The sequence below is a fragment of the Heptranchias perlo genome, chromosome 1 (assembly GCF_035084215.1).
Source record: "Heptranchias perlo isolate sHepPer1 chromosome 1, sHepPer1.hap1, whole genome shotgun sequence".
In the NCBI taxonomy this organism is placed as follows: domain Eukaryota; kingdom Metazoa; phylum Chordata; class Chondrichthyes; order Hexanchiformes; family Hexanchidae; genus Heptranchias; species Heptranchias perlo.
The window spans coordinates 154,463,136-154,488,574 of record NC_090325.1 but is presented as its reverse complement, the minus strand read 5'-3'; the positions used below and the strand labels follow the sequence as shown (position 1 = coordinate 154,488,574).

General features: G+C 44.2%; 1 protein-coding gene across 3 annotated transcripts in view; it reads left to right on the top strand.

Annotated features, from left to right (window-relative positions):
* Nucleotides 1–25,439, top strand: part of gria2b (glutamate receptor, ionotropic, AMPA 2b) — a 174,726-nt gene that overhangs the window by 68,841 nt on the left and 80,446 nt on the right. For all 3 annotated transcript variants that reach the window (XM_067992722.1, XM_067992715.1, XM_067992707.1), the window contains exon 3: nucleotides 22,980–23,219. In XM_067992722.1, coding sequence (XP_067848823.1) covers nucleotides 22,980–23,219 — 240 coding nt within the window. The remainder of the gene's footprint in view (nucleotides 1–22,979; nucleotides 23,220–25,439) is intronic.

Below are 25,439 nucleotides of genomic sequence, written 5' to 3'. Positions count from 1 at the left end.
CCATTGTTTAAGAAAGGAGAGGGAGAGAGTAAACAGGGAACTACTGACCTGTTAGCCTGACATCAATCGTAGTTAAAATGCTAGAATCTATTATAAAGGATAACAGGACACTTGGAAAATAATAATAGGATTTGGCAGAGTCAACATGGAGTTATGAAAGGGAAATCATCTTTGACAAACCTATTGGAGTTCTTTGAGGATGTAACTCGTAGAATAGATAAGAGGGAGCCAGTGGATCTGGTGTATTTGGATTTTCAGAAGGCTTTCGATAAGGTCCCACACAGGAGGTTGGTGAACAAAGTTAGAGTACATGGAATTGGGGTAATATACTGGCATGGATTGAGAATTGGTTAACAGACAGAAAGCAGAGAGTGGGAATAAACAGGTCTTTTTCAGGTTGGCACACTGTGATTAGTGGGGTATCACAGGGATTGGTGCTTGGGCCCCAGGTATTCACAATCTACATCAATAATTTGGATGAGGGGACCAAATGTAATACTTCCAAGTTTGCTGATGACACAAAACTAGGTGGGAATGTGAGTTATGAGGAGGATGCAAAGAGACTTCAAGGGGACATAGACAGGCTGTTAGTGGGCAAGAACATGGCAGATGGAATATAATGTGGAAAAAAGTGAAGTTAACCGTTTTGGTAGGAAAAGCAGAAATGCAGAGTATTTTTTAAATGGTGAGAGATTGGGAAATGTTGCTGTTCAAAGGGACCCGGGTACCCTTGTACATGAGTCACTGAAAGCTAATATGCAGGTGCAGCAAGCAATTAGGAAGGCAAATTGTATGTTGGCCTTTATTACAAGAGGAATTGAGTACAGTAATAAAGATGTCTTACTGCAATTATATAGGGCCTTGGTGAGACCGCACCTGGAGTATTGTGTACAATTTTGGTCTCCTTACCTATGAAAGGATATACTTGCCATAGACTGAGTGCAACGATGGCGGGATTGTTGTGTGAGGAGAGATTGAGTAGACTAGGCCTCTATTCTCTAGAGTTTAGAAGAATGAGAGGTGATCTCATTGAAACATACAAAATTCTTACAGGGTAGATGCAGGGAGGATGTTTCCCGTGGCTGGGGAGTCTAGAACCAGGGGTCACAGTCTCAGCTTAAGGGGTAGGCAATTTAGGACTGAGATGAGGAGAAATTTCTTCATTCAGAGGGTGGTGAATCTTTGGAATTCCCAGAGGGCTGTGGAGGCTCAGTCATTGAGTACATTCCAAACAGAGATTGATAGATTTCTAGATATTAAAGGGATCAAGGGATATGGAGATAGTGCGGGAAAATGGCGTTGAGGTAGAAGATCAGCCATGATCTTGTTGAATGGCGGAACAGGCTTGAAGGGCTAAATGGCCAACTCCTGTTCCTATCATCCTATGTTCCTATAATAAAGTTTCAATACTCTACAGGGAGTGGACTGGCTAGCTGACAGGCAACAGCAAAGGCACTGGCAGAGTGGCAGGTATAGGACAGGAATGCTGTCATCCTGAGAGAGGACAGCAGTTTCATGTTCCATGGAGCTACTGCCACTTGCTGCCTCCCGTTACACGCCACCTTCTCCTGCAAGAAAGCAGGACGTGTTTCGGTGAGTGTCCTGTGAGATGATTGGGTGAGGTGCCTGTCATGGGTGAATAGCTGCCAGTGTGTGTGACTCGTGAGTTGTGGGTGTGCAGCTTGCAACAGTGGTAATGTGTGTGGGTGAGATGAAGCATCTGATTGGAAGAGTTGAGTACTGATTGAAAGAGTTTGTTGGTATGTGGATGATGGGGAGTGTAGTGTGTGGAGCAGTGGATGCGGCCAGTGGTGCAGTTGGTAGGAGATACCACTGACAGTTGACCTCACTCACCTTGACCATTCATGTCAAAGCATTGAACTTCTTCCTGCACTGCATCTATGTTCATGGTGCTGTGCGCCTGCCATTGACCTCATCCCCTACTACCTCCCACAGCCTCGGGAGCATATGTCTGGAGGGCCTCTTGCCCCCCTGCGGATATAGGCAGTCCCTCCTTCTGTCCACTTCTCGCACCAAGACCTCTAGTGCAACATCAGAGAACCTTGGTGCACGTTCTCTCACAGGCCTGGTACAAACTCAGATCAGCAGATTGGTGAGAGTCCGGCATACAGATTGGAGGATGTGGGATTTAGTAGTGCACAACCTTTATTCAATGTTTCAAAGTAACTCGACAGTTTTTAAACATAGGGTCAGGACCTGCATCTGTGTTTTACGTGTGCGATGTCTGATCTCCGTTCAGACCCCGTGCGGACGCGTAGCTTATATTTTGCAAATAAGTGCAGGCTACCTTTAAGTGGTGCTAGACACTCGTGATATTGGGGCCCTCCTGCTGGTGAGCATCCACTCAACAGTGCAGCTCGGCTTGGCTGCTTGCAGAGATCAGGTAAATCACCAGGCAGCACGAACGTTACGCGGTTTCGGGGGCTATCCAATATAACCCCCAGAGAGTGTGTTACAAGTTTGCAATTTAATTAAGAAGTCCTGATGATATCATAAGCCATAAATGTTGTCCCCTGAACGTTACATAATACATACAGATTATAACATTCATGTAAAGGTACAAGCTTTTAAAAAAATTTTTCTATCAGTTTTTCCCTTCTCCATCCTTGAAGTTATTGAATCCTTGCTGGTTGCCAGGTGTCCTTTAGTAACTTGCCGAAGTGACCATTGTTTATGTGTGAACCTTCACAGTGAGTATTACCGTGTTACTTGAATTTTTACACAGAATAGAATATCCAGCACAGAAACAGCCTATTCGGCCCAACAGGTCCATGCCAGTGTTTATGCTCCACACGAGCCTCCTCCCTCCCTACTTCATCTAACCCTATCAGCATATCCTTCTATTCATTTCTCACTCAATGTTTATCTAGCTTCCACTTAAATGCGTCTATGCTAGTCGCCTCAACTTCTCCTTGTGGTAGCGAGTTCCACATTTTAACCACTCTCTGGGTAAAGAAGCTTCTTCTTAATTCCCTATAGGATTTATTAGCGACTATGTTATATTTATGGCCCCTAGTTCTGGTCTCCCCTGCAAGTGGAAACATCTTCTCTATGTCTACCCTATTAAACCCTTTCATAATCTTAAAGACCTCTATCAGGTCACCCCTCAGCTTTGTCTTTTCTAGAGAAAACAGCCCCAGCTTGTTCAATCTTTCCTGATAAGTATAACCTCTTAGTTCTGGTATCATCCTAGTAAGTCTTTTTTGCACCTTCTCCAGTGTCTCTATATCCTTTTTATAGTATGGAGACCAGAACTGTTCACATTACTCCAAGTGTGGTCTAAGCAAGGTTCTATACAAATTCAACATAACTTCTCTGCCTTTCAATTCTATCCCTCTAGAAATGAACCCCAGTGCTTGGTTTGCTTTTTTTATGTCTGTATTAACCTGCATCGCTACTTTTAGTGATTTGTGTATCTGTACCCCCAGATTCCTCTGTTCCTTTACCCCAGTTAGTCTCTTTTTATCCAAGCAGTAAGCAAGCCTCCTTATTTTTCTTCCCAAAACGTAATAACTCACACTAATCTATATTGAAATTCATTTGCCAATTACACACCCATTCTGCGAGTTTATTAATGTTTTCCTGTATTTTGTCACAGTCCTCCTCGATATTAACTATATCCCCCAATTTGGTGTCGTCAACAAATTTTGAAATTGTACTTCCGATTCCCAAGTCCAAATCATTTATGTAAATGGCAAACAACAGTGTTCCCAGCACTGATCCGTGTGGAACACCACTTCCCACCTTTTGCCAGTCTGAGTAACTACCTTTAACCCCTACTCTCTGTTTTATGTTTACCCTGACAGTTTTCCCTTTCCTGCTGTCATTATGGCAGCTGAATTTAGTCATGCAGCTTCCCAGATGGGATCTATTAATAAATGATGCATGAATTTACTGGACTAGGATTAACATATTGTCCTTTCACTTCCAGGTTATGATCCAGCCCAGATGGATGAGATGAAAGTCTCTTGTTTCCATTAACTGTGATGGATCTATATGAAATGAATTTGGCCAGTCTTAACCCAGTTCCTTGTAGTTTGAGCCCACAGCACAAAACTGCCCCTAATTTAGCACTAATAGTCACTAAATTGGCAATCTCAGTCAAAAAGCCCATGGTGATAGCTGGCATCAGAAATGGAAAATGTAATATAACTGCAATACGGAGATGGTCTTCTGAGATTGGGGCTAATGCACATTGATAGAGTAGGGAGAACTTTACACTGCATAGAACCAATGCTATAGCTGACTTGGGAGTGCTTGATTTCAGGCACTGTGTGCCTGAAATATAACAGTGTTCCATTCCCAGCAGCTACATCATAAAAATAAACATAAAAGTATTGCAGTTTATCAATATATTCATATTCTTGTATGCATTGTGACCCTATTGCAGTTATATTCCATTTTACTGTGTATTCAGAATATCCCCTGGTAATTCTGTCTGTGTCTTCAATGTTTATTGATCTGTTTCTTGTCTTATAAAATCAGTCAAATATAATTCATGTCAACAGTTTAAAAAAAAATTCAGAAATGATCATCACACTATTTATTAATTTATCAGGTAAAATTAACATGAATATGACCTGAACAGCTGAGTCCAATTTTCATAACATTTTCATAATTGGTGCAAGATTTGTAAATTTACTCTGATAACAGATAGCACAATACAAATGGATTTTTTAGCACATTTGTTAATAAGGGGAAACACTTACATCCAAAACAGTAAAGAACTTGAAAAAAAAATTTTACTAGAAAAGTTTAATTTTTCATGTAAACGACCTCCACTTGTAGGACATTTTTGTTCACTCAGCAAAAACCTCTGCTTTACAAAAAAATCAATTCAGGTTAATTGAACGGGCTTGTTAATCAGTATAGTATGTAAATGACCCAGTGACAGCCACTTACATTTTCCTTTATATTTATTATGCAGGAGAAAAGAAGATAATAGCTTAGAAATTACTGTCGGCATTATGAATGGACAAATGCTTAACACCTTCTTATGACATTCCTTTCTCTGCCATTTTAATGCAGCTGATATTTTAAAAGCTTATAAGTATTCACCTGCTAATGTCACTAACAGTACTGTCCAGGATAATTGCACTAAAGGAGTTGAATGTAACTAAAACTGCTATCACTGTATCCAATATCTTCATACCTAATAAATTAATAAATAATGTGATTGGCTGGGGCAGAGATCACCCTTAAAAGGTAAGCGATTGACCAGTTAACTTAAACATGGTGCGTGTGATCTCCTGGACTGGATTTGATCGCCTGAGGGGGTTGGAGAGGAAATTTCCAGATTTTTTCCCCTTTTTGAACTTGGGTTTCTTTTTCTGGTTTTCTCGTCTCCCTGTTGGGGGGGGGGGGCGGTGGTGAGGAGGGGGGTAGGAAGTGTCTAGTCATAATGCTGCAGGCATCATGCATGGGGCAGACTTGTTTTTCTTTATTCATTCATGGGATGTGGGCGTCACTGGCGAGGCCGGCATTTATTGCCCATCCCTAATTGCCCTTGAGAAGGTGGTGGTGAGCCGCCTTCTTGAAACGCTGCAGTCCGTGTGGTGAAGGTTCTCCCACAGTGCTGTAAGGAAGGGAGTTCCAGGATTTTAACCCAGCGACGATGAAGGAACGGCGATATATTTCCAAGTCGGGATGGTGTGTGACTTGGAGGGGAACGTGCAGGTGGTGTTGTTCCCATGTGCCTGCTGCCCTTATCCTTCTAGATCTTAGAGGTCACGGGTTTGGGAGGTGCTGTCGAAGAAGCCTTGGCGAGTTGCTGCAGTGCATCCTGTGGATGGTACACACTGCAGCCACTGTTCGCCGGTGGTGAAGGGAGTGAATGTTTAGGGTCGTGGATGGGGTGCCAATCAAGGGGAGTGCTTTGTCCTGGATGGTGTTGAGCTTCTTGAGTGTTGTTGGAGCTGCACTCATCCAGGCAAGTGGAGAGTATTCCATCACACTCCTGACTTGTGCGTTGTAGATGGTGGAAAGGCTTTGGGGAGTCAGGAGGTGAGTCACTCGCCGCAGAATACCCAGCCTCCGACCTGCTCTTGTAGCCACAGTATTTATATGGCTGGTCCAGTTAAGTTTCTGGTCAATGGTGACCCCCAGGATGTTGATGGTGGGGGATTCGGCGATGTTAATACCGTTGAATGTCAAGGGGAGGTGGTTACACTCTCTCTTGTTGGAGATGGTCATTGCCTGGCACTTGTCTGGCATGAATGTTACTTGCCACTTATCAGCCCAAGCCTGCATGTTGTCCAGGTCTTGCTGCATGCGGGGATGGACTGCTTCATTATCTGAGGGGTTGCGAATGGAACTGAACACTGTGCAATCATCAGCGAACATCCCCATTTCTGACCTTATGATGGAGGGAAGGTCATTGATGAAGCAGCTGAAGACGGTTAGGCCTAGGACACTGCCCTGAGGAACTCCTGCAGCAATGTCCTGGGGCTGAGATGGTTGGCCTCCAACAACCACTACCATCTTCCTTTGTGCTAGGTATGACTCCAGCCACTGGAGAGATTTCCCCCTGATTCCCATTGACTTCAATTTTATAGGGCTCCTTGGTGCCACAATCGGTCAAATGCTGCCTTGATGTCAAGGGCAGTCATTCTCACCTCTGGAATTCAGCTCTTTTGTCCATGTTTGGACCAATGCTGTAATGAGGTCTGGAGCTGAGTGGTCCTGGCGGAACCTAAACTGAGCATCGGTGAGCAGGTTATTGGTGAGTAAGTGCTGCTTGATAGCACTGTCGATGACACCTTCCATCACTTTGCTGATGATTGAGAGTAGGACTTGTTTGTTAGTTGGGCCAGCTGGTATTTGCCTGCCCGTCATTTTCATATGTTCACATATTCAGCTTATTCAATTTTTTTTGCAAATATGTCATGCATGCATATGCTAGTCAAATTTCAGAAAATATTAAAACATCTTTATATAGCTACTCAATAGTTGTGCCATGTGAATCTGGCCCTATGCTCCAAAAATTTGGATAGCCCTGACCTACAGTACTAGGACCGTAATGTTTTGCACTGTTCGTATGTTTTTAGCATGATTTAAAGTCCAAAGCATCATTTTAAAGTTACCAGATTCCAATGGTTGAACAATAAATGAAGTAAGTAAACAGGATATTTACTTAATTGAGTTCTTTGATGAAGTAACGGAGAAGGTTGATGAGGATAGTACGGTTTATATTGTGTATATGGACTTTCAAAAGGCGTTTGATGAAGTACCACATAATAGACTTGTTAGAAAAATTGATGCTCATGGGACTAAAGGGACAGTGGCAACGTGGTTACAGAATTGGGTTAGGGATAGAAAGCAGAGAGTACTGGTGAACGGTTGTTTTTCAGACTGGAGGTATACAGTGGTGTTCCCCAGGGGTCAGTATTAGGACCACTGCTCTTTATGATATGTATTAATGACCTGGACTTGGGTGTACAGGGTATAATTTCAAAGGTTGCAGATGACACAAAACTCGGAAATGTAGTAAACAATGAGGAGGATAGTAACAGACTTCAGGAGGACATAGACATATTGGTGAAATGGGCAGATACGTGGCAGATGAAATTTAATGCAGAGAAGTGTGAAGTGATACACTTTGGTAGGAGGAACGAGGAGAGGCAATATAAGCTAGGGGTACAATTTTAAAGGGGGTGCAGGAACAGAGAGACCTGAGGTGTACATATACAAATCCTTGAAGGCGGGACAAGTTGAGAAGGCTGTTAAAAAAGCGGTATCCTTGGATTTATAAATAGAGGCAAGGAAGTTATGCTAAACCTTTATAAAACATTAGTTTGGCCTCAGCTGGAGTATTGTGGCCAATTCTGGACACCACACTTTAGGAAGGATGTCAAGGCCTTAGAGAAGGTGCAGAAGAGATTTACTAGAATGGTACCAGAGATGAGGGACTTCGGTTATTGTGGAGACACAGGAGAAGCTGGGGTTGTTCTCCTTAGAGCAGAGAAGGTTAAGGGGAGATTTGATAGAGGTGTTCAAAATTATGAACGGCTTTGATAGAGCATATAAGGAGAAACCGTTTCCAGTGGCAGTCGATAACCAAAGGACACATAAGGAAAACATTTTTTACGCAGTGAGTTATGATGATCAGGAATGCACTGACTGAAAGGGTGATGGAAGCAGATTCAGTCGCAACTTTCACAAGGGAATTGGATAAGTACTTGACGAGGAAAAATTTGCAGGGCCATGAGAAAAGTGGCGTGAGACTAATTGGATAGCTCTTCCAAAGAGCCAGCACAGACACGATGGTCCGCATGGCCTTCTTCTGTGCTGTTTCATTCTATGATTCTATGATATAAATGTGATGATGTCTCAATTGTCATGTTTATGATCTCAAATGTCTTGCAAACAGGCCTGCCAAAGTATGGCTCACCCTTAATCCAATAATGTTAAGTCAGTCAATATTATAATTAAAAGTTGAAGGTCTGATAAAGAATCCCTTCGTCAAGGAAGCAAATGAACATAGGAACAGGAGTATGCCATTTAGCCCCTCGAGCCTGTTCCGCCATTCAATTAGATCATGGCTGATCTGTATCTTAACTCTGTCTACCCGCCTTGGTTCCATAACCCTTAATACAATTTCCTAACAAAAATCTATCAATCTCAGTTTTGAAATTTTCAATTGACCTAGCCTCAACAGCTTTTGGGGGGAGAGAATTCCAGAGAGAATGATGATGTGTAGCATAGCAATTCGGCCTAGAAGCTATTAGTTGCTGTAGGATTTAATTGAATTTTTTTCCATTACATAAATTGTAACACTTGAAGTCAGTGAACATTCTTGATTGAATTAATAAGCATGGGTTATTAATATTTTATTTTTAGTTTTACTTTATGATTTAACCAGAGGATATTATGATGTTTACATTTTGGGCATAATTAAGATTTTTAACACGATATTTTTACATTCCCAGTGCCACATATCTTCCTTGCTGAGGAGATGGACTAAACATCTGCAGCTGGAATACTGCTCAAAAAACTGCAGCTGAGAGTTGCATGATGATGTTGACAATGACTTACTTTTTTTCTTCCCTCCTTTTCAGTGGCTCCCAATGTCACCATGGCTGAGATCAGGAACTCGAGATGTGAACTCATGTCCTACCACTCCATTGCTCCAACATGATGCACTGCCTAATCAGAAAAGTTTATTTTCTTGAATAATAACTGGACATACACTTCTACTTACACTTAGCATACAAAACTGAAAATGTTAGCTTCCTATTCATAAACATTTTGGCTCTTAAATGATGCCATGTATTCATTACTCTGCTAAAATAGCGGGGTTAGGAATTTTAGGAAAACACATTTGTGTTCGTACACTAGTATTCCGTGGTGTAACTTCAGACCTTATGTTTGTAGTGTTCTACATCCACAGTCCACCCTGATGGAAAGGGTCTTCATAACCCAATTAATCACAGTGCTTAATGATTCGCATAAATATAATACAGACTTGCAATAAATTAACTGAATAGATACACTGTGCATTTCTGCACAATCACTACTTTATATGAACAGAAATATTAGAAATAAGCCCACTTGCTCCATCAAAATTCATCACTCCATCTATAATGGGATTTTTTTTTATTCTTTCATGGGATTTGGGCGTCGCTGGCGAGGCCGGCATTTATTGCCCATCCCTAATTGCCCTTGAGAAGGTGGTGGTGAGCCGCCTTCTTGAACCATTGCAGTCCGTGTGGTGACGGTTCTCCCACAGTGCTGTTAGGAAGGGAGTTCCAGGATTTTGACCCGGCGACGAAGAAGGAACGGCGATATATTTCCAAGTTGGGATGGTGTGTGACTTGGAGGGAAACGTGAAGGTGGTGTTGTTCCCATGTGCCTGCTGCTCTTGTCCTTCTAGGTGGTAGAGTTCGCAGGTTTGGGAGGTGCTGTCGAAGAAGCCTTGGCGAGTTGCTGCAGAGCATCCTGTGGATGGTACACACTGCAGCCACAGTGCGCCGGTGGTGAAAGGAGTGAATGTGAGGGGGGTGGATGGGGTGCCAATCAAGCGGGCTGCTTTATCTTGGATGGTGTCGAGCTTCTTGAGTGTTGTTGGAGCTGCACTCATCCAAGCAAGTGGAGAGAATTCCATCACACTCCTGACTTGTGCCTTGTAGATGGTGGAAAGGCTTTGGGGAGTCAGGAGATGAGTCACTCGCCATAGAATACCCAGCCTCTGACCTGCTCTCGCAGCCACTGTATCTATATGGCTGGTCCAGTTAAGTTTCTGGTCAATGGTGACCCCCAGGATGTTGATGGTGGGGGATTCGGCGATGGTAATGCCGTTGAATGTCAAGGGGAGGTGGTTAGGTTCTCTCTTGTTGGAGATGGTCATTGCCTGGCACTTATCTGGCGCGAATGTTACTTGCCACTTATTAGCCCAAGCCTGGATGTTGTCCAGGTCTTGCTGCATGTGGGCTCGGACTGCTTCATTATTTGAAGGGTTGCGAATGGAACTGAACACTGTGCAATCATCAGCGAACATCCCATTTCTGACCTTATGATGGAGGGAAGGTCATTGATGAAGCAGCTGAAGATGGTTGGGCCTAGGACACTGCCTTGAGGAGCTCCTGCAGCAATGTCCTGGGGCTGAGACGATTGGCCTCCAACAACCACTACCATCTTCCTTTGTGCTAGGTATGACTCCAGCCACTGAAGAGTTTCCCCCCTGATTCCCATTGACTTCAATTTTACGAGGGCTCCTTCGTGCCACACTCGGTCAAATGCTGCCTTGATGTCAAGGGCAGTCACTCTCACCTCACCTCTGGAATTCAGCTCTTTTGTCCATGTTTGGACCAAGGCTGTAATGAGGTCTGGAGCCGAGTGGTCCTGGTGGAACCCAAACTGAGCATCGGTGAGCAGGTTATTGGTGAGTAAGTGCCGCATGATAGCACTGTCGACGACACCTTCCATTACTTTGCTGATGATTGAGAGTAGACTGATTGGGCGGTAATTGGCCGGATTGGATTTGTCCTGCTTTTTGTGGACAGGACATACCTGAGCAATTTTCCACATTGTCAGGTAGATGCCAGTGTTGCAGCTGTACTGGAACAGCTTGGCTAGTGGTGCAGCTAGTTCTGGAGCACAAGTCTTCAGCACTACAGCTGGGATGTTTTCGGGGCCCATAGCCTTTGCTGTATCCAGTGCACTCAGCCGTTTGTTGATATCACGTGGAGTGAATCGAATTGGCTGAAGACTGGCCTCCGTGATGGTGGGGATACCGGGAGGAGGCCGAGATGAATCATCCACTCAGCACTTCTGGCTGAAGATGGTTGCAAATGCTTCAGCCTTGTCTTTTGCACTCACGTGCTGGACTCCGCCATCATTGAGGATGGGGATGTTTGCAGAGCCTCCTCCTCCTGTTAGTTGTTTAATTGTCCACCACCATTCACGACTGGATGTGGCAGGACTGCAGAGCTTTGATCTGATCCGTTGGTTGTGGAATCACTTAGCTCTGTCTATAGCATGTTGCTTCCGCTGTTTAGCACACATGTAGTCCTGAGTTGTAGCTTCACCAGGCTGGCACTGCTCCTGGCATGCTCTTCTACACTCCTCATTGAACCAGGGTTGATCTCCTGGCTTGTTGGTAATGATAGAGTGAGGAATATGCTGGGCCATGAGGTTACAGATTGTGCTGGAATACAATTCTGCTGCTGCTGATGGCCCACTATGCCTCATGGATGCCAGTTTTGAGCTGCTAGATCTGTTCTGAATCTATCCCATTTAGCACGGTGGTAGTGCCACACAACACGTTGGATGGTGTCCTCAGTGCGAAGACGGGACTTTGTCTCCGCAACGACTGTGCGGTGGTCACTCCTACCAATACTGTCATGGACAGATGCATTTGCGACAGGTAGATTGGTGAGGACGAGGTCAAGTAAGTTTTTCCCTCGTGTTGGTTCGCTCACCACCTACCGCTGGCCCAGTCTGGCAGCTATATCCTTCAGGACTCGGCCAGCTCGGTCAGTGGTGGTGCTACCGAGTCACTCTTGGTGATGGACATTGAAGTCCCCCACCCAGAGTACATTTTGTGCCCTTGCTACCCTCAGTGCTTCCTCCCAAGTGGTGTTCAACATGGAGGAGGACTGATTCATCAGCTGAGGGAGGACGGTAGGTGGTAATCAGTAGGAAGTTTCGTTGCCCATGTTTGACCTGATGCCATGAGATTTCATGGGGTCCAGAGTCAATGTTGAGCACTCCCAGGGCCACTCCCTCCTGACTGTGTATCACTGTACCGCCACCTCTGGTGGGTCTGTCCTGCCGGTGGGACAGGACATACCCAGGGATGGTGATGGAAGAGTCTGGGACGTTGGCTGAAAGGTCTGATTCTGTGAGTATGACTATGTCAGGCTGTTGCTTGACTAGTCTGTGGGACAACTCTCCCAATTTTGGCACAAGTCCCCAGATGTTATTAAGGAGGACCTTGCAGGGTCGACTGGGCTTGGTTTGCCGTTGTCGTGTCCATTGCCTCGTGGTCCATCCGGTTTTATTCTTATTATGACTTTTTGTAGCGAGATTTTACAACTGAGTGGTTTGCTCGGCCATTTCAGAGGGCAATTAAGAATCAACCACATTGCTGTGGGTCTGAAGTCACATATAGGCCAGACCGGGTAAGGACGGCAGGTTTCCTTCCCTGAAGGGCATTCGTGAACCAGATGGGTTCTTACGACAATCCGGTAGTTTCTTGGCCACCATTACTGATATTAGTATTTTAATTTCAGATTTTTATTTAATTGAATTTAATTAATTAATTGAATTTACATTCACCAGCTGCCATGGTGGGATTTGAACTTATGACTCCGGATTTTAGTCCAGGCCTCTGGATTATTAGTCCAGTAACATAACCGCTATGCTACCGTACTTTGAATGACCTTAGTATTTTTGCCTTTATTACCTTGCTTGGTAGACTATTCCAAACATTTATCACTCTTTGAGGAAAAAAGCTTTTTCTCTTTTAAATGTTCTGAATTTACTTTATGCTAATTTTAATTTTTTGAGTCCTGGACCTACTTTCTGGGCATACCAAGTAATTGTCTAGGTTTATCTTATCTATCAACTATTTAATATTCAATGTACTTCAATGAAGTTCCCTCTTGAATTGCTGATTTCTAGACTGTAAAGCTTAAGCTCATGAATTTTTCCTTGTACCTCATTGTTATACTTCAGATAAATCTTATTGTTCTTTTATGAACCATTTGTAATGCATGTGGATTTATTTGAGCTGTGGTGAGCAAAATAGTATTCTTGGGTCACACCAAGGCATTAAAACCTTGGCATTACTAGTCTACTGTTCTGGCTATAGAACCAAGTATCCTATTAGTTTTAATATATCTTGGCCACAAAAATCCACCAGTTGTGATTCTGGGTGGATATGCAGAAATGCACCCGCTGGTGCCTTTCAGCACTGAAGCCTCTGGAATTGGTGGGGTCAGTGGGATGACACCTCATTTGCATGGGACAGGCTGATGCACGTGCCCCAACGGGTGCATCTTTGGCCGTCACCTGCCCCATGCAGCCAGAAAATCCATGTATATCAATGTCTGATTCCCTGGCAGTTTCACATGCCAGCTTCATTTTACAGCAGTCCTGTGTGCCTGTCCTTTTGTTTTGGACATGACAGGATGGAAGGAACATTTCTGGGGACAAAGGTCATGGTTCACTGAGAAACACCCATACTGTGTCAAAGAATCAGTGTGGTGAGGCACACATGATAGCAAAGGTTGTCATAAAACACACTCTTGGGATCCTTAAAGAGCACTTCCCATTGTATTGATTGATCAGGAATGCTTTACGATTTGCCCTATACTGTGTTTGAAAGATCATAGTAGCATGCTGCATGCTGCCCAACATTGTGAAGGTGAGGAGGCATCATAGTTGCAGTAGGACACATGAGGAAATTTATGAAGTAGTCAAGGGCAAGCAGCTATGTAGTATAACAAAACTGAGAAGGAACAAGATATGGCTGCCATTAATGGCAAGAAACTGTATTCTTTTCCTATTACCTTAGTTACCCAGATAGGCTTATAAAGCGGAGCCTATATACTTTGCAGAAACACAGACTCAAGGGCGATTTGATCGAGGTCTATAAGATAATGAAGGGAATAGATTGTGTCCACGTTGACAAATTATTTCAATTAAATAGGTTGTGGAGGACCAGGAGTCATGTTTATTAGTTGCGCACAGATAGAACTAGGTTAGATGTTAGACAGTTCTTCTTTTTCCCAGAGAATAAAAGATCTATGGTGTGATGATTTGCTGTCTGCCTTCAAGAGAGAGCTGGATCTGTTGCTGGCTGGGGTGGAGATCATGCCGTGCAATGGGTAGGTACCAAGAAACATATGTCATGGTCAATGCGATCTCCTGGACTAGTTCCAATCGCCTTGGGGGGGGTGGGGGGAGGGAGTTGGAGAGGATTTTTCCAGATTTTTCCATATTGGCTTTGGGTTTTTATCTGTTTTTTTTGCCTCTCCCAGGAAATTACATGGTCCTGGGTGGGTAGGGAGTGTTTTCATCGTGAAGTATAAGTCATCATGAAACAGAAAAAGGAGGCTTATAACAATGTAAGGTTCATATTACAGTAGAGAACTCGGCTGAATACAGAAAGTACGGAGGAGATTTAAAAAAGGGAATAAGAGGGGCAAAGAGAGAATATAAAAACAGAACATGCTGAAAATACTCAGCAAGTCAGGCAGCATCTGTGGAGAAAGAAACAGAGTTAATGTTTCAGGTCGATGATAAATCGTAAATGTAAAAAATATACATAAACATAAAAGAGAACCCAAAAGTCTTTTATAAACATACAAATAGTAAAAGGGTGGTCAAAGGAAGGATGGGACAGATTAGGGACAAAAAAGATCTTCTTGTGGAGGCAGAGGGCATGGCTGAGATACTAAATGAATACTTCACATCCGTCTTCACTAGAGAAGAGGATGCTGCCATTGTAGCAGTAAAGGAGCAGGTAGTAGCAATATTGGATATGATAAAAATAGATAAAGAAGGAGTACTTAAAAGATTGGCAGTACTCAAAGTAGAAAAGTCATCCAGTCCAGAGGGGATGCATCCTAGGTTACTGAGGGAAGGGTAGAAATTGCGGAGGCTCTGGTCACAATCTTCCAATCCTCCTTAGATATGGGGGCGGTGCTGGAGGACTGGAGGATTGCAAATGTCACACCTCTGTTCAAAAACTGGGAGAGGGATAATCCTGGCAATTACAGGCCAGTCAGCCTAATGTTAGTGGTGGGGAAACTTTGAGACACAATAATCCTGGACAAAATGAATTGGCACTTGGAAAAGTATGGGCTAATAAATGAAAGTCAGCATGGATTTGTTAAAGGAAAATCGTGTTTGACTAACTTGATTGAGTTCTTTGATGAAGTAACGGAGAGGGTTGATGAGGGCAGTATGATTGATGTTGTGTATATGGATTTTCAAAAGGCATTTGATAAAATACCACATAATAGACTTGTTAGCAAAATTAAAGCCCATGGGATTAAATGTACAGTGGCAGCATAGACACAACATTGGGTAAGGGATATTGGCTTTGGGTTTTTATCTGTTTTTTTGGGTTAGGGACAAAAAGCAAAGAGTAGTGGTGAACGGTTGTTTTTCAGACCGGAGGGTGTTGTTTCCCAGGAATCAGTATTACGACCACTGTTCTTTTTGATATACATTAATGACCTGGACTTGGGTATAGAGGGTATAATTTCAAAGTTTGCAGGTGACACGAAACTCGAAAATGTAGTAAACAATTTAGAGGATAGTAACAGAATTCAGGAGGACATGGATAGACTGGTGAACTTAAGACCATAAGAAATAGGAGCAGGAGTAGGCCATGTGGCCCCTCGAGCCTGCTCCGCCATTCAATAAGATCATGGCTGATCTTCTACCTCAACTACACTTTCCGGCCCTATCCCCATATCACTTGAGTCCCGTAATGCCCAAAATTTTATCGATCTCAATCTTGAATATACTCAATGACTGAGCATTCACAGCCCTCTGGGGTAGAGAATTCCAAAGATTCATAACTCTCTGAGTGAAGAAATTTTTCCTCATCTCGGTGAAATGGGCAGACACATGGCAGATGAAATTTAACGCAGAGAAGTGTGAAGTGATACATTTTGGTAGGAAGAATAAGAGGCAATATAAACTAAATGGTATATTTTAAAGGGACAGCGAGACCTAGGGGTGCACATATACAAATTTTTGAAGGTGGCAGTACAAGTCAAGAAGGCTGTTAAAAAAGCATATGGGATCCTTGGCTTTATTAACAGAGGCATAGTTTACAAAAGCAAAGAAGCTATGCTAAACCTTTATGAAACACTCGTTAGGCCTCAGCTGGAGTATTGTGTTCAATACTCGGCGCCACACTTTAGGAAGGATGTCAAGGCCTTAGAGAGGGTGCAGAAGAGATTTACTAGAATGGTACCAGGGATGAGGGACTTCAGTTATGTGGAGAGACTGGAGAAGCTGGAGTTGTTCTCCTTGGAACAGAGAAGGCTAAGAGGATTTGATAGAGGTGTTCAAAATCATGAACAGTTTTGATCGAATAAATAAGGAGAAGCAGTAGTGTCGGTAACCAGAGGACACAGATTTAAAATGCTTGGCAAAAGGCCAGAGGCGACATGAAGAAACATTTTTTACGCAGCGAGTTGTAATGATCTGGAATACACTGCCTGAAAGAGTGGTGGAAGCAGATTCAATATTAATTTTCAAAAGGGAATTGGATAAGTACCTGAAGGGAAAAAAATTACAGGGCTATAGGGAAAGAGCAGGGGAATGGGACTAATTGGATAGCTCTTTCAAAGAGCTGGCAAAGGCACAATGGTCTGAATGCCTCCTCCTGTGCTGTACATACTATGATAAGAGTTTTACAAGAAAAAAAACAACTGAATGACTGTATGGGACAGTCTAGATTGGCCTGTCTGGCATTTTCTTATGTTCGTATTATCCTTTCCATTTTCCACATAGCTTTCAAAATATCCTGTTATCTGACTTGGGTTCCACTTCCTGCTTGTATTCACAATTTCATGCTGCGCTACTAGAAGTATATTTTTGTATAGATTCCTGATGGCTACATTTACCCATTTCTAAATCTGCATTGTTCCATTATATGCCTGACTTAATTCCTGCTAGTCCAGTTAGAATGCAAACAGTATTTAATTTCAGAATGTTGCCAGTTAGAATGCCATCACTGGGGGTAATTCTAACTTTCGACGATGGTGTATTAGATTGGCTGCCCATTATGCACCCTGTCTGATTTTCCTTTCCATTGACTTCAAGTTAAAATTATCCCAAAGGGCAGAACTTTCAGGTGCAGTGGGCTCTGGACACAACAATGTGCGATGCACTAATTGCGATTCCTTGAAGTGTGACAGACAGCTGGTGCCCACAGATATACTGCTTTCATAATATTATTGGCACATTTCCTGGAGCATTGCTCGTGATGAGTCAGAAGTTATACTGTTCCAGTTGGGGAGATGCTGGAATATATGAATGGGCCAGAGGTACACGTTTCAAGTGAAAGAATTTGGAAAGAAGCTTGTAATGCTTCTCCCCAGTTACAGGGAAGTAAGTGTTTTTTGATTGGTTCCTGGAAAATATATACCACAGCTGCATAAATAAATATGTCTGTGAATAATCATTGTTTTTGAATTCTCGGTATAACAAAAAGGCAAGTGCCTTAACAATTTAAGAGCAAATTTTCAGCTTGCACATTCACAATGTGGGGCCTCACCCACTGGGAAATTTTGTGTGCAGCCCACGATCTTATCTATTAAAATGAATGGACAGAAAATTGTGGGGACTGTATGTGTGTAATTTTTTGGTACCTGTTCCTGGTGGGCAAAACTCCATGCTGGGAGCTGGTAATTGGAAAAATTACCCTTTAAACTCTGTATGTCATTCTCTGTTATTCCTTCTTGCTCTCCACACTTGTCTCAATGTCTATGGGCACGATTTTAAAAGGGCAGCAGGACGGTAGCAGTGTGGGGGGGCTAAATGAGCGCTCGGGACTTAATTGGTGGCCATTAATCTTGTTTCCGGGTTTGCTGTCCGAAAGCTGCACAGTGGGCCAATTGCACACCCGCATGACGGGCTGTTAGTTGGAGCATCTAGATTTAAAGGGCCATTGCTCCAATGGATTTTGCTGAAGCAAAGAGCAAGAAGACACAGTGGAGCAGCAGAGGAGCGCGGCTGCTCCAAGATTCAGCGATGCCTCACTTCAGGTGCTACTGGCAGGGGTGAGGAGGAGGAGGAGGAGGAGGAGGGAATTATTTTACCCGGCCGACAGGAGGCAGCGCCCTGCCTCTGCCAACAACAAGGCCTGGCTGGAGGCTGGAGGTGGCAGGGGAGGTCACCAGCAGGAGCAACATATCCTGCACTTGGGTCCAGTGCAGAAAGCGTTTCAAATACCTAACTAGGACAGCAAAAGTGAGTAGACTTACTGATTCTCCTGCATTCCGTGTTGCACATTAATCACGCCCCCCCCCAACTCATTCTGCATTGCCAAGACTACTCCATCACATCACTCCTCACACCCACTTAAAGCTCATCTTGAACTTACCTTCACTTCCTGAGCACTTCCTCACCTCCCCATTTGTGACTCCACCACTACCACTCACCTCAATCCTGATCCAATGTGATGTATCTGTCTGATACTCATCCTCTGATGTACCTCTTTCATGGTCAGCCTCACCCAAAGCAATGTATTCATCGGCTGACCATCACTCACTCACAGGTCTGTACTTTTTCCCTTTCTACGAGAAGAGAGCGCAAAACGCACGCGAGAGGGCGAGGACTCTCGAGGGCGAGCACCAGTGCAGATACTCACACCTCAATGGGTCCTAGTAGTCAGTTAGTTGGGTTAGCACCTGGTGAGTCACCACAAACATGTGAGCATGAGCAGACACTGGTGGCAGGAACAGCTGTGGAAAGTCTGCGTCGGTGGGCGCACTCTTCTCCAGGCTCTAATCAGCTGGATGCAGATGCTGAACCCCGGAGGCCATCCTTTAAAAGCAGAATGATCGAGGGGCAGCAGCACATTTGCGAGGTACTGGAACAGGTGCCACGCACACTCTCCACAATAGCGCAGAGGATGGAGGAGTCCAACTCCTGCATTAGTGGAATGGTGGCACAGGTACGTGAGGATAGTGTCACAGGGACGTGAGGAACTGTCTGAGATAGTGTCGCAGGTAACTGCGGAAATGTCTGCGATGGAGAGAAGGCTACCCTCCGTTGAGCTTCAAGCATGGCTCACAAATGAGTCCATTCAGGCCCTGACAATGACTGTTCAGACTCAGGGTGAACAACATTCTGCCACCTTAAACAGGTAAATAGAAACTTTACAACTGGGCTTCCAAGGCATCATACGTGTCCTCCAAACTGTTCTCCAGCAGGGTGGTAGGAGTGATGTGGGCCTGGTCCAGGAGAGGGATGATGGCGAAAGGGGACATGGAAGTAGGGACGCCACTCAAAGCGCCCCCACGTCTCACCCATTGCCCCCCTCTCAACCAGTACCCGCAATGCTGCCTCCTCTCCAGGTGGGCGAGTCTGCCCGTGCAGGTGGAGAAGTCTTTGGAGGGGCCCTCATGGGCTCCAAAACCCAGAAGGTGTAGGCTGAAAGCATCTAAGCAATCCGGCCATGGACACGAGCAACCTGCCACTACCTCTGCTGCAGCCACAGGGGATGCACCACGTAGAACTGTTAGGAAGAGGATTTGTGATCACGAAGGGGATGCACAAGGGTGTCTGACAGACTGTCATGTTTTTCATTTCTATTTGTTTTTTGTTAAAGTCACGTTAAATATTATCATTCTCACCACTAATGCCATGTCTTGCCCATTCTTGACTGCCTCAGAATGAATGAATCATGGCAGCTGCCAGGGAATCTGGCGCACACGTGAAGAAATCTTTTGCGGTGGTCACTTGATCGAGTGATAACCTTTTCTGTTGTTGAACAGTCCTGGCTCATGTGGAGGTGCACGGATTGCTATATGCGTGCACGTGGAAAGGCAGGCACAGAGTGGAATCCCACTACCCTTTCCATCTGGCTGAGGTCGTCCAAGGGAAAGTTGACGTGGTGCGAGGCCCTGCGAAACAAACCATCGGTGACCTGTCTTATGCACTTGTGGGCAGCCGACTGAGATACCCCGGCGATGTCCCCGGTGGCACCCTGAAATGATCCAGAGGCGAAGAAGTTGAGGGCAATGGTGACTTTGACAGCGACAGGTAAGGAGATGCTGCTCAGCCCAACTGGGAGCAGCTCAGCATGAAGGAGGCTGCAGATGTCTGCAACTACCTGGTGACTGACTCTGAGCCTCCGTATGCACTGCTCCTCATAGAGGTTCAGGAAGCTGAGCCTCGGTCTGTAGACCCAGTTGCGAGGGTAGTGCCTCCTGCGACGTCGCTGTCTCTGTTGTTGCCCTCCATGCTCTTCTGCAGGTGCCTGTGGTGCAGCACTGTGTTGTGGAGCTCCACGTGGCGGAGGTGGATGCCGTGCCTGGCGAGGCTGGTGGTGTTGCTCGTACTCTGACGAAGTGATGAATGCAGCCATGGCACCCCCCCCCCATTCTGACGGTGTGAGTTTGAGGGGGTCCGCAAAGTAGGTAAATGTGTTTGCACAGCAGAGTTTTGGGTGGAAAGTAAACATTTTGAGTGAAAGCACAAAGGTTTTGCAGCCAAAACTTTGTCTGAAGTGACAGAGCGCCCTGCTGCAATAAATGACGTTTTCTCCTCACCTGTCAAATAATCATTTGCATCTCCCACTGGCTGCTGGCTGAAACACGTCTGTTGCAACAGGGAGTGTTTCCCACAGCACGGGAAACACGCTGAGGATCCTTCAAAATCGCACCCCTGCCAAAATGTCTAGTCAATCAAGTAGTTCAAGTACCTCAACTATCGGATAAACTATGCAAATTATCATCCCGCTGGCTTTAATTGCCGGTGGCAGTTCTCCATTCGGGAGGCGCGCGGACCCGGACGTGTCACTGGGGAACCCAGAAGTTGGCGGGTTGGAGCCGGGCTCCGAATTTCAGCGATTTTCGGAGCCCTCCCGCCCCCAACGCACCCACTCCGTCACCCAAAAATCGGCCCCATTATGTCTCAAGACGTTATGTTATTTTGCAGGTTTTGGTGTATTATCAAATAATCTGCCAGTGAACATTGGCTGATTAAAAGCAAAAAATATTCTACTTAACTGTATAAGTAGAAGAATGCTATGGCAAAAAATATTATGCAAATAATTGTCTGTGTGCTGAGATGTTGATTCACATGAAACATAACTTCAAAGTGCTTTACTTTGAGTAATTTTTTTAATTGAGGTGATAAAGTAACCAAGGGTCATGAAATTACGCTGTGGGATGCCAGTTTACGAACACAATGCATTCATCTGAAAATCATCTCTGCTAAACGGGTTAACGCCTCCACTAAAATAGTGACGAGAAATTTTCAGATGAACATGCTCAATGTTGTAATAACGACAGAAAATGCCGGAAATACTTAACAGGTCAGGCAGAACCTGTGGAGAAAAGAAGCTGGGTTAATGTTTCAGGTCTTACGACACTTCGTCAGAAAATGAAGATGTTACAGATGAACACCTTATAAGGAGGAAGAGAACCAGGGAAAAGGGGATGGGGAGATAAAAAAAAAGAATGGTCTGCCTTTTCTAATAAAACCATAAGGAGACACTGGGTTTTCCACTGGTAACGGAAGGCCCCAATCATACTCCGCATGCTCCTTCTCCAAAGCCACCCAGGCGTGGACAAGTTCGAGGGAGAGGCAGGCAGTCAGAGTGACCACTCCCGTGGGTCATGTCCAACCTGGACTTTGTGTGATTAGGTGGAGGACAGGAGATGATTAAATGACATAAGTGATAATGGTGTAAGGTAAAAGGAGGCAAAAATGAATGAAATTGGAGTAATAAAAGATATATCTGAGATCCAGAGAATGTGTAAATGGTTACAGCAGAATAGCAGAGGGGGAGGGATGCATGGAAAATCTGGCAAAGAGGAGAAGGTTGCCGTGGCCCAGGAATGTGGTGTAAGAAAAAATCAGATGGACACCAGGGTGTCCCAGAGGGAATGGTCCCTTCGAAATGCTGAAAGGGAAGGGGATGGGTAGATGTATTTGGTGGTGGGATTGCATTGGAGGTGGCGGAAATGATGGAGCGTGAAAGTCTGTCGAATGCGGAGGCTGGTGAGGTGAAAGGTGAGGACAAGAGGGACCCTATCTCTGTTCTGGGAGGGAGATGTAGATTTTTCCAGCCATATCCATAATTAGAAAGTTGGACTCCAGAAATGTGATTCATCGCTCCTTATTTTGATAAGCCTAACTGATTATCTTGTATAAGATAACAAAATATTTTATTGATAATCCACATGTGAATTATGACAATGGCTGGCAAATTTAGGAGCTCAGGTTTTTGTAAGATTATGTCCTAATTATCCTGACGTTAGTTTACAAATGGCGAATGAAATGATCATAGATCATAGGGGGTCTGGAACTCACTGCCTGAAAAGGTGGTAGAGGCAGAAACCCTGATCGTATTTAAAGGGAACCTGGATGTGCACTTGAGGTGCCGTAACCTATAAGGCAGCGGACCAAGAGCTGGAAAGCGGGATAGCTCTTTTTCGGCTGGCACAGACACGATGGGCTGAATGGCCTCCTTCTGTGCCGTAAATTTCTATGATGGCTGCTTTAGTTTATAATAAATGAGTATATGTTATGCTGTTCATGGTATTAATAAGAGCACAGATTTTTTAAAAAGTCTGGCAATTGGACAATGCCCTTTTTGAGGATCATTTTTATTCTGATCCAGTCTGTTATGTTCAGTGTAATTTCACTCTCATGGGAAAGCACTTTTCCTTTCAGGTTACAAATTAGTAATAACAAAGCTCTCTGACCGAGGGTTGAGTGTGCATAATTTAAAAATTCTGTTTGGTTTTTTTTCTCAGTCTGTTCCCAGTTTTCAAGAGGAGTCTACGCCATTTTTGGATTCTATGACAAGAAGTCTGTGAATACGCTTACGTCATTCTGTGGAACGCTGCATGTTTCTTTTATCACCCCAAGCTTTCCTGCAGATGGCTTACACCAATTTGTCATACAGATGAGGCCAGATCTCAAGGGTGCTCTTCTTAGTTTGATCGAGTATTATCAATGGGACAAGTTTGCTTATCTATATGACAGCGACAGAGGTACACACATTTTTTTGTCTATACGTTACTATACTTCCTTTGTTTTACTTTCCTTTCTATGCAATGGTTATGCATGACCATTTCACTATGGAATAATCTAACAATTCAGATGAGCTAAAAATAGCTAAACAATTACACACTAAGGGTGAGCATCGAACCTGAAGTGAGTTAAGGACTTCACTCAGTTGTCTTTAAGGATCAAGCTAAACAAAAAGAAAATTCAGAACCTTCCCTGAAGAGATGAGGAATTGAGGTAGAGGAGAGTGATTGTGGTCTGTTCAAAAATAAATAGGCTTGATGGTTAGGTAACCTTTTTTTCTTTCATGCATTCACCTGATTCCTAGTTGTCCAAGAGAATAGGAAGTGGGGTGGACCAGAGAAGGTGACCTCGTGGTGGTTCTTAATCCTTCTCCTTGGTGTTAAAACAAAAAACCCTGATTTTACAGAGAAGTTTCACCCACGTCAAATATCGTCAGTATTCTGACTTGCTGCATCACCACATGGATTAGCATTTGGACTTCAGATTTCAATTTGTGTTTTTGGATCTTCCAGATCAGAATCCAAACTGCAAATTAACTCACAAACTCTAATAAATATGTATACATCACCAAACAATATTGTGCCACTGACTGGCTCTTTATGGGTATGTGCAGTTCTTTAAATGGTGATGCATAGGGGGATAAATCAGCCCCCGTCATGCGCAATTTCTGGGTGCTAAATGTTGATGAATTTTCGGTGGCGGTATTCCGCGCCCAATCCCCCCAGAATTGCACTGGCAGCCAAAGTGTCCATGGTGCTCACTTGAAATAAGCATCAGAGCCTTTGAATATGCCATTCGGGCCTACCGTCTGTTCTAGGACGCTGGTCCCAAATTCAGCAGAAACCGATCGGAGCATGGTAAAAGGTAAGTCATTTTTTGTACTCACCCAAATGTAGAGCCAGGAGGAGCAGGCCACTGTCAGCCTGGAATAGCCTCCCCACCCCAACCACGTTCACCTGCCTCCCCCCCCACCCCGGGGATTAACTATGGTCCAGCTTGGAGTCCGAGCCAGCAGATCTTATGAAGGCCCAGATTGGTGTCCCCGGCTTGACAGTTTTAGTAAATGGGTCCCGAGGCCCAATTTAGAGCGAGCCATGGGCCGTGCCTTTGGCTGCACGTGCCACATAAACAATCTCGGCCATATAACAAATGCAATTGCATTTTTATTAAGCTGAAATTCCGTAGAATAAATAGATTGATCCAGTAGTAGTGCAGGCCTGAAGTTAATTTGCCATTATTCCCTCTTGATTCATCTATTAATTCTGCACATCTAAAGGACATAGTCTATATTTCAGTGCAGACAGCTGCTTATATCACTGCTGTAGTTCCAGCTGATGCCCATATTTAGTTACATAGTCTGCAATGAAGTGTAAATTGTAGAAGAGTAGTCACGAGGTTATACTTAAAATATTTTTGGGTGAATCCTTAGAAAGTAATATTACACCTACTGTGAAATATGGCAGCTTTCAATCATATGGAACACTGCCTTAATTTAATCATGGTCATAAATTAACACCTGTGACCGAGAAATTGGTTTTGCACCCAGTTTCTATGAATTTGGTAGAGAAGTCTTAAAACAGGCATTACGCTCCTGATTAGCATATTCAAGGGGCCGAACGCCTGCTTCAGGCGGACAGTCTGGACACTCAAAATCGGTGGCTTTCAATTAGACAGTCGGCGCACTTCCAGGGGGAATTGGGCACGGGATATCGCCGCCTGAAATTCATCTCATTTAGTGCCCAGAAATCTGTTGTGACGTGGGCCAAATTCTCCCCCTGTATTTATACTCCATAATAAATCATCCTTTTATTTCCTTTTTTCCTTTTCCACTTTGTTTCTCATATCCTTTCATACCCAAGCAACTATACAGTATGCCATCAGTGGCGAAGGAAGAGTGGAGCAGATTTCTTCACAGCTTCCACTGTCAAAGCTGTTCTATAGATCAACTGACAGCTAATGCACCTCTGTGGGAGAGGCAACTGTTGTGTCAGTTTAATGAGACATCATACCAAGTAGGCCATCTAATTGATCATACTCTTCACATTGACTTTGAGGGTGGTATGGTAGCGGTCGGGTGGGACTTTGGTCCAGTGCTATGTCCCTGCTGTAATCCCAAACCATTTTCCTGGGTTGGGGCTTATTTAGCATGCAGGGAGGGTTTTCAGACGATCCCTGCCACA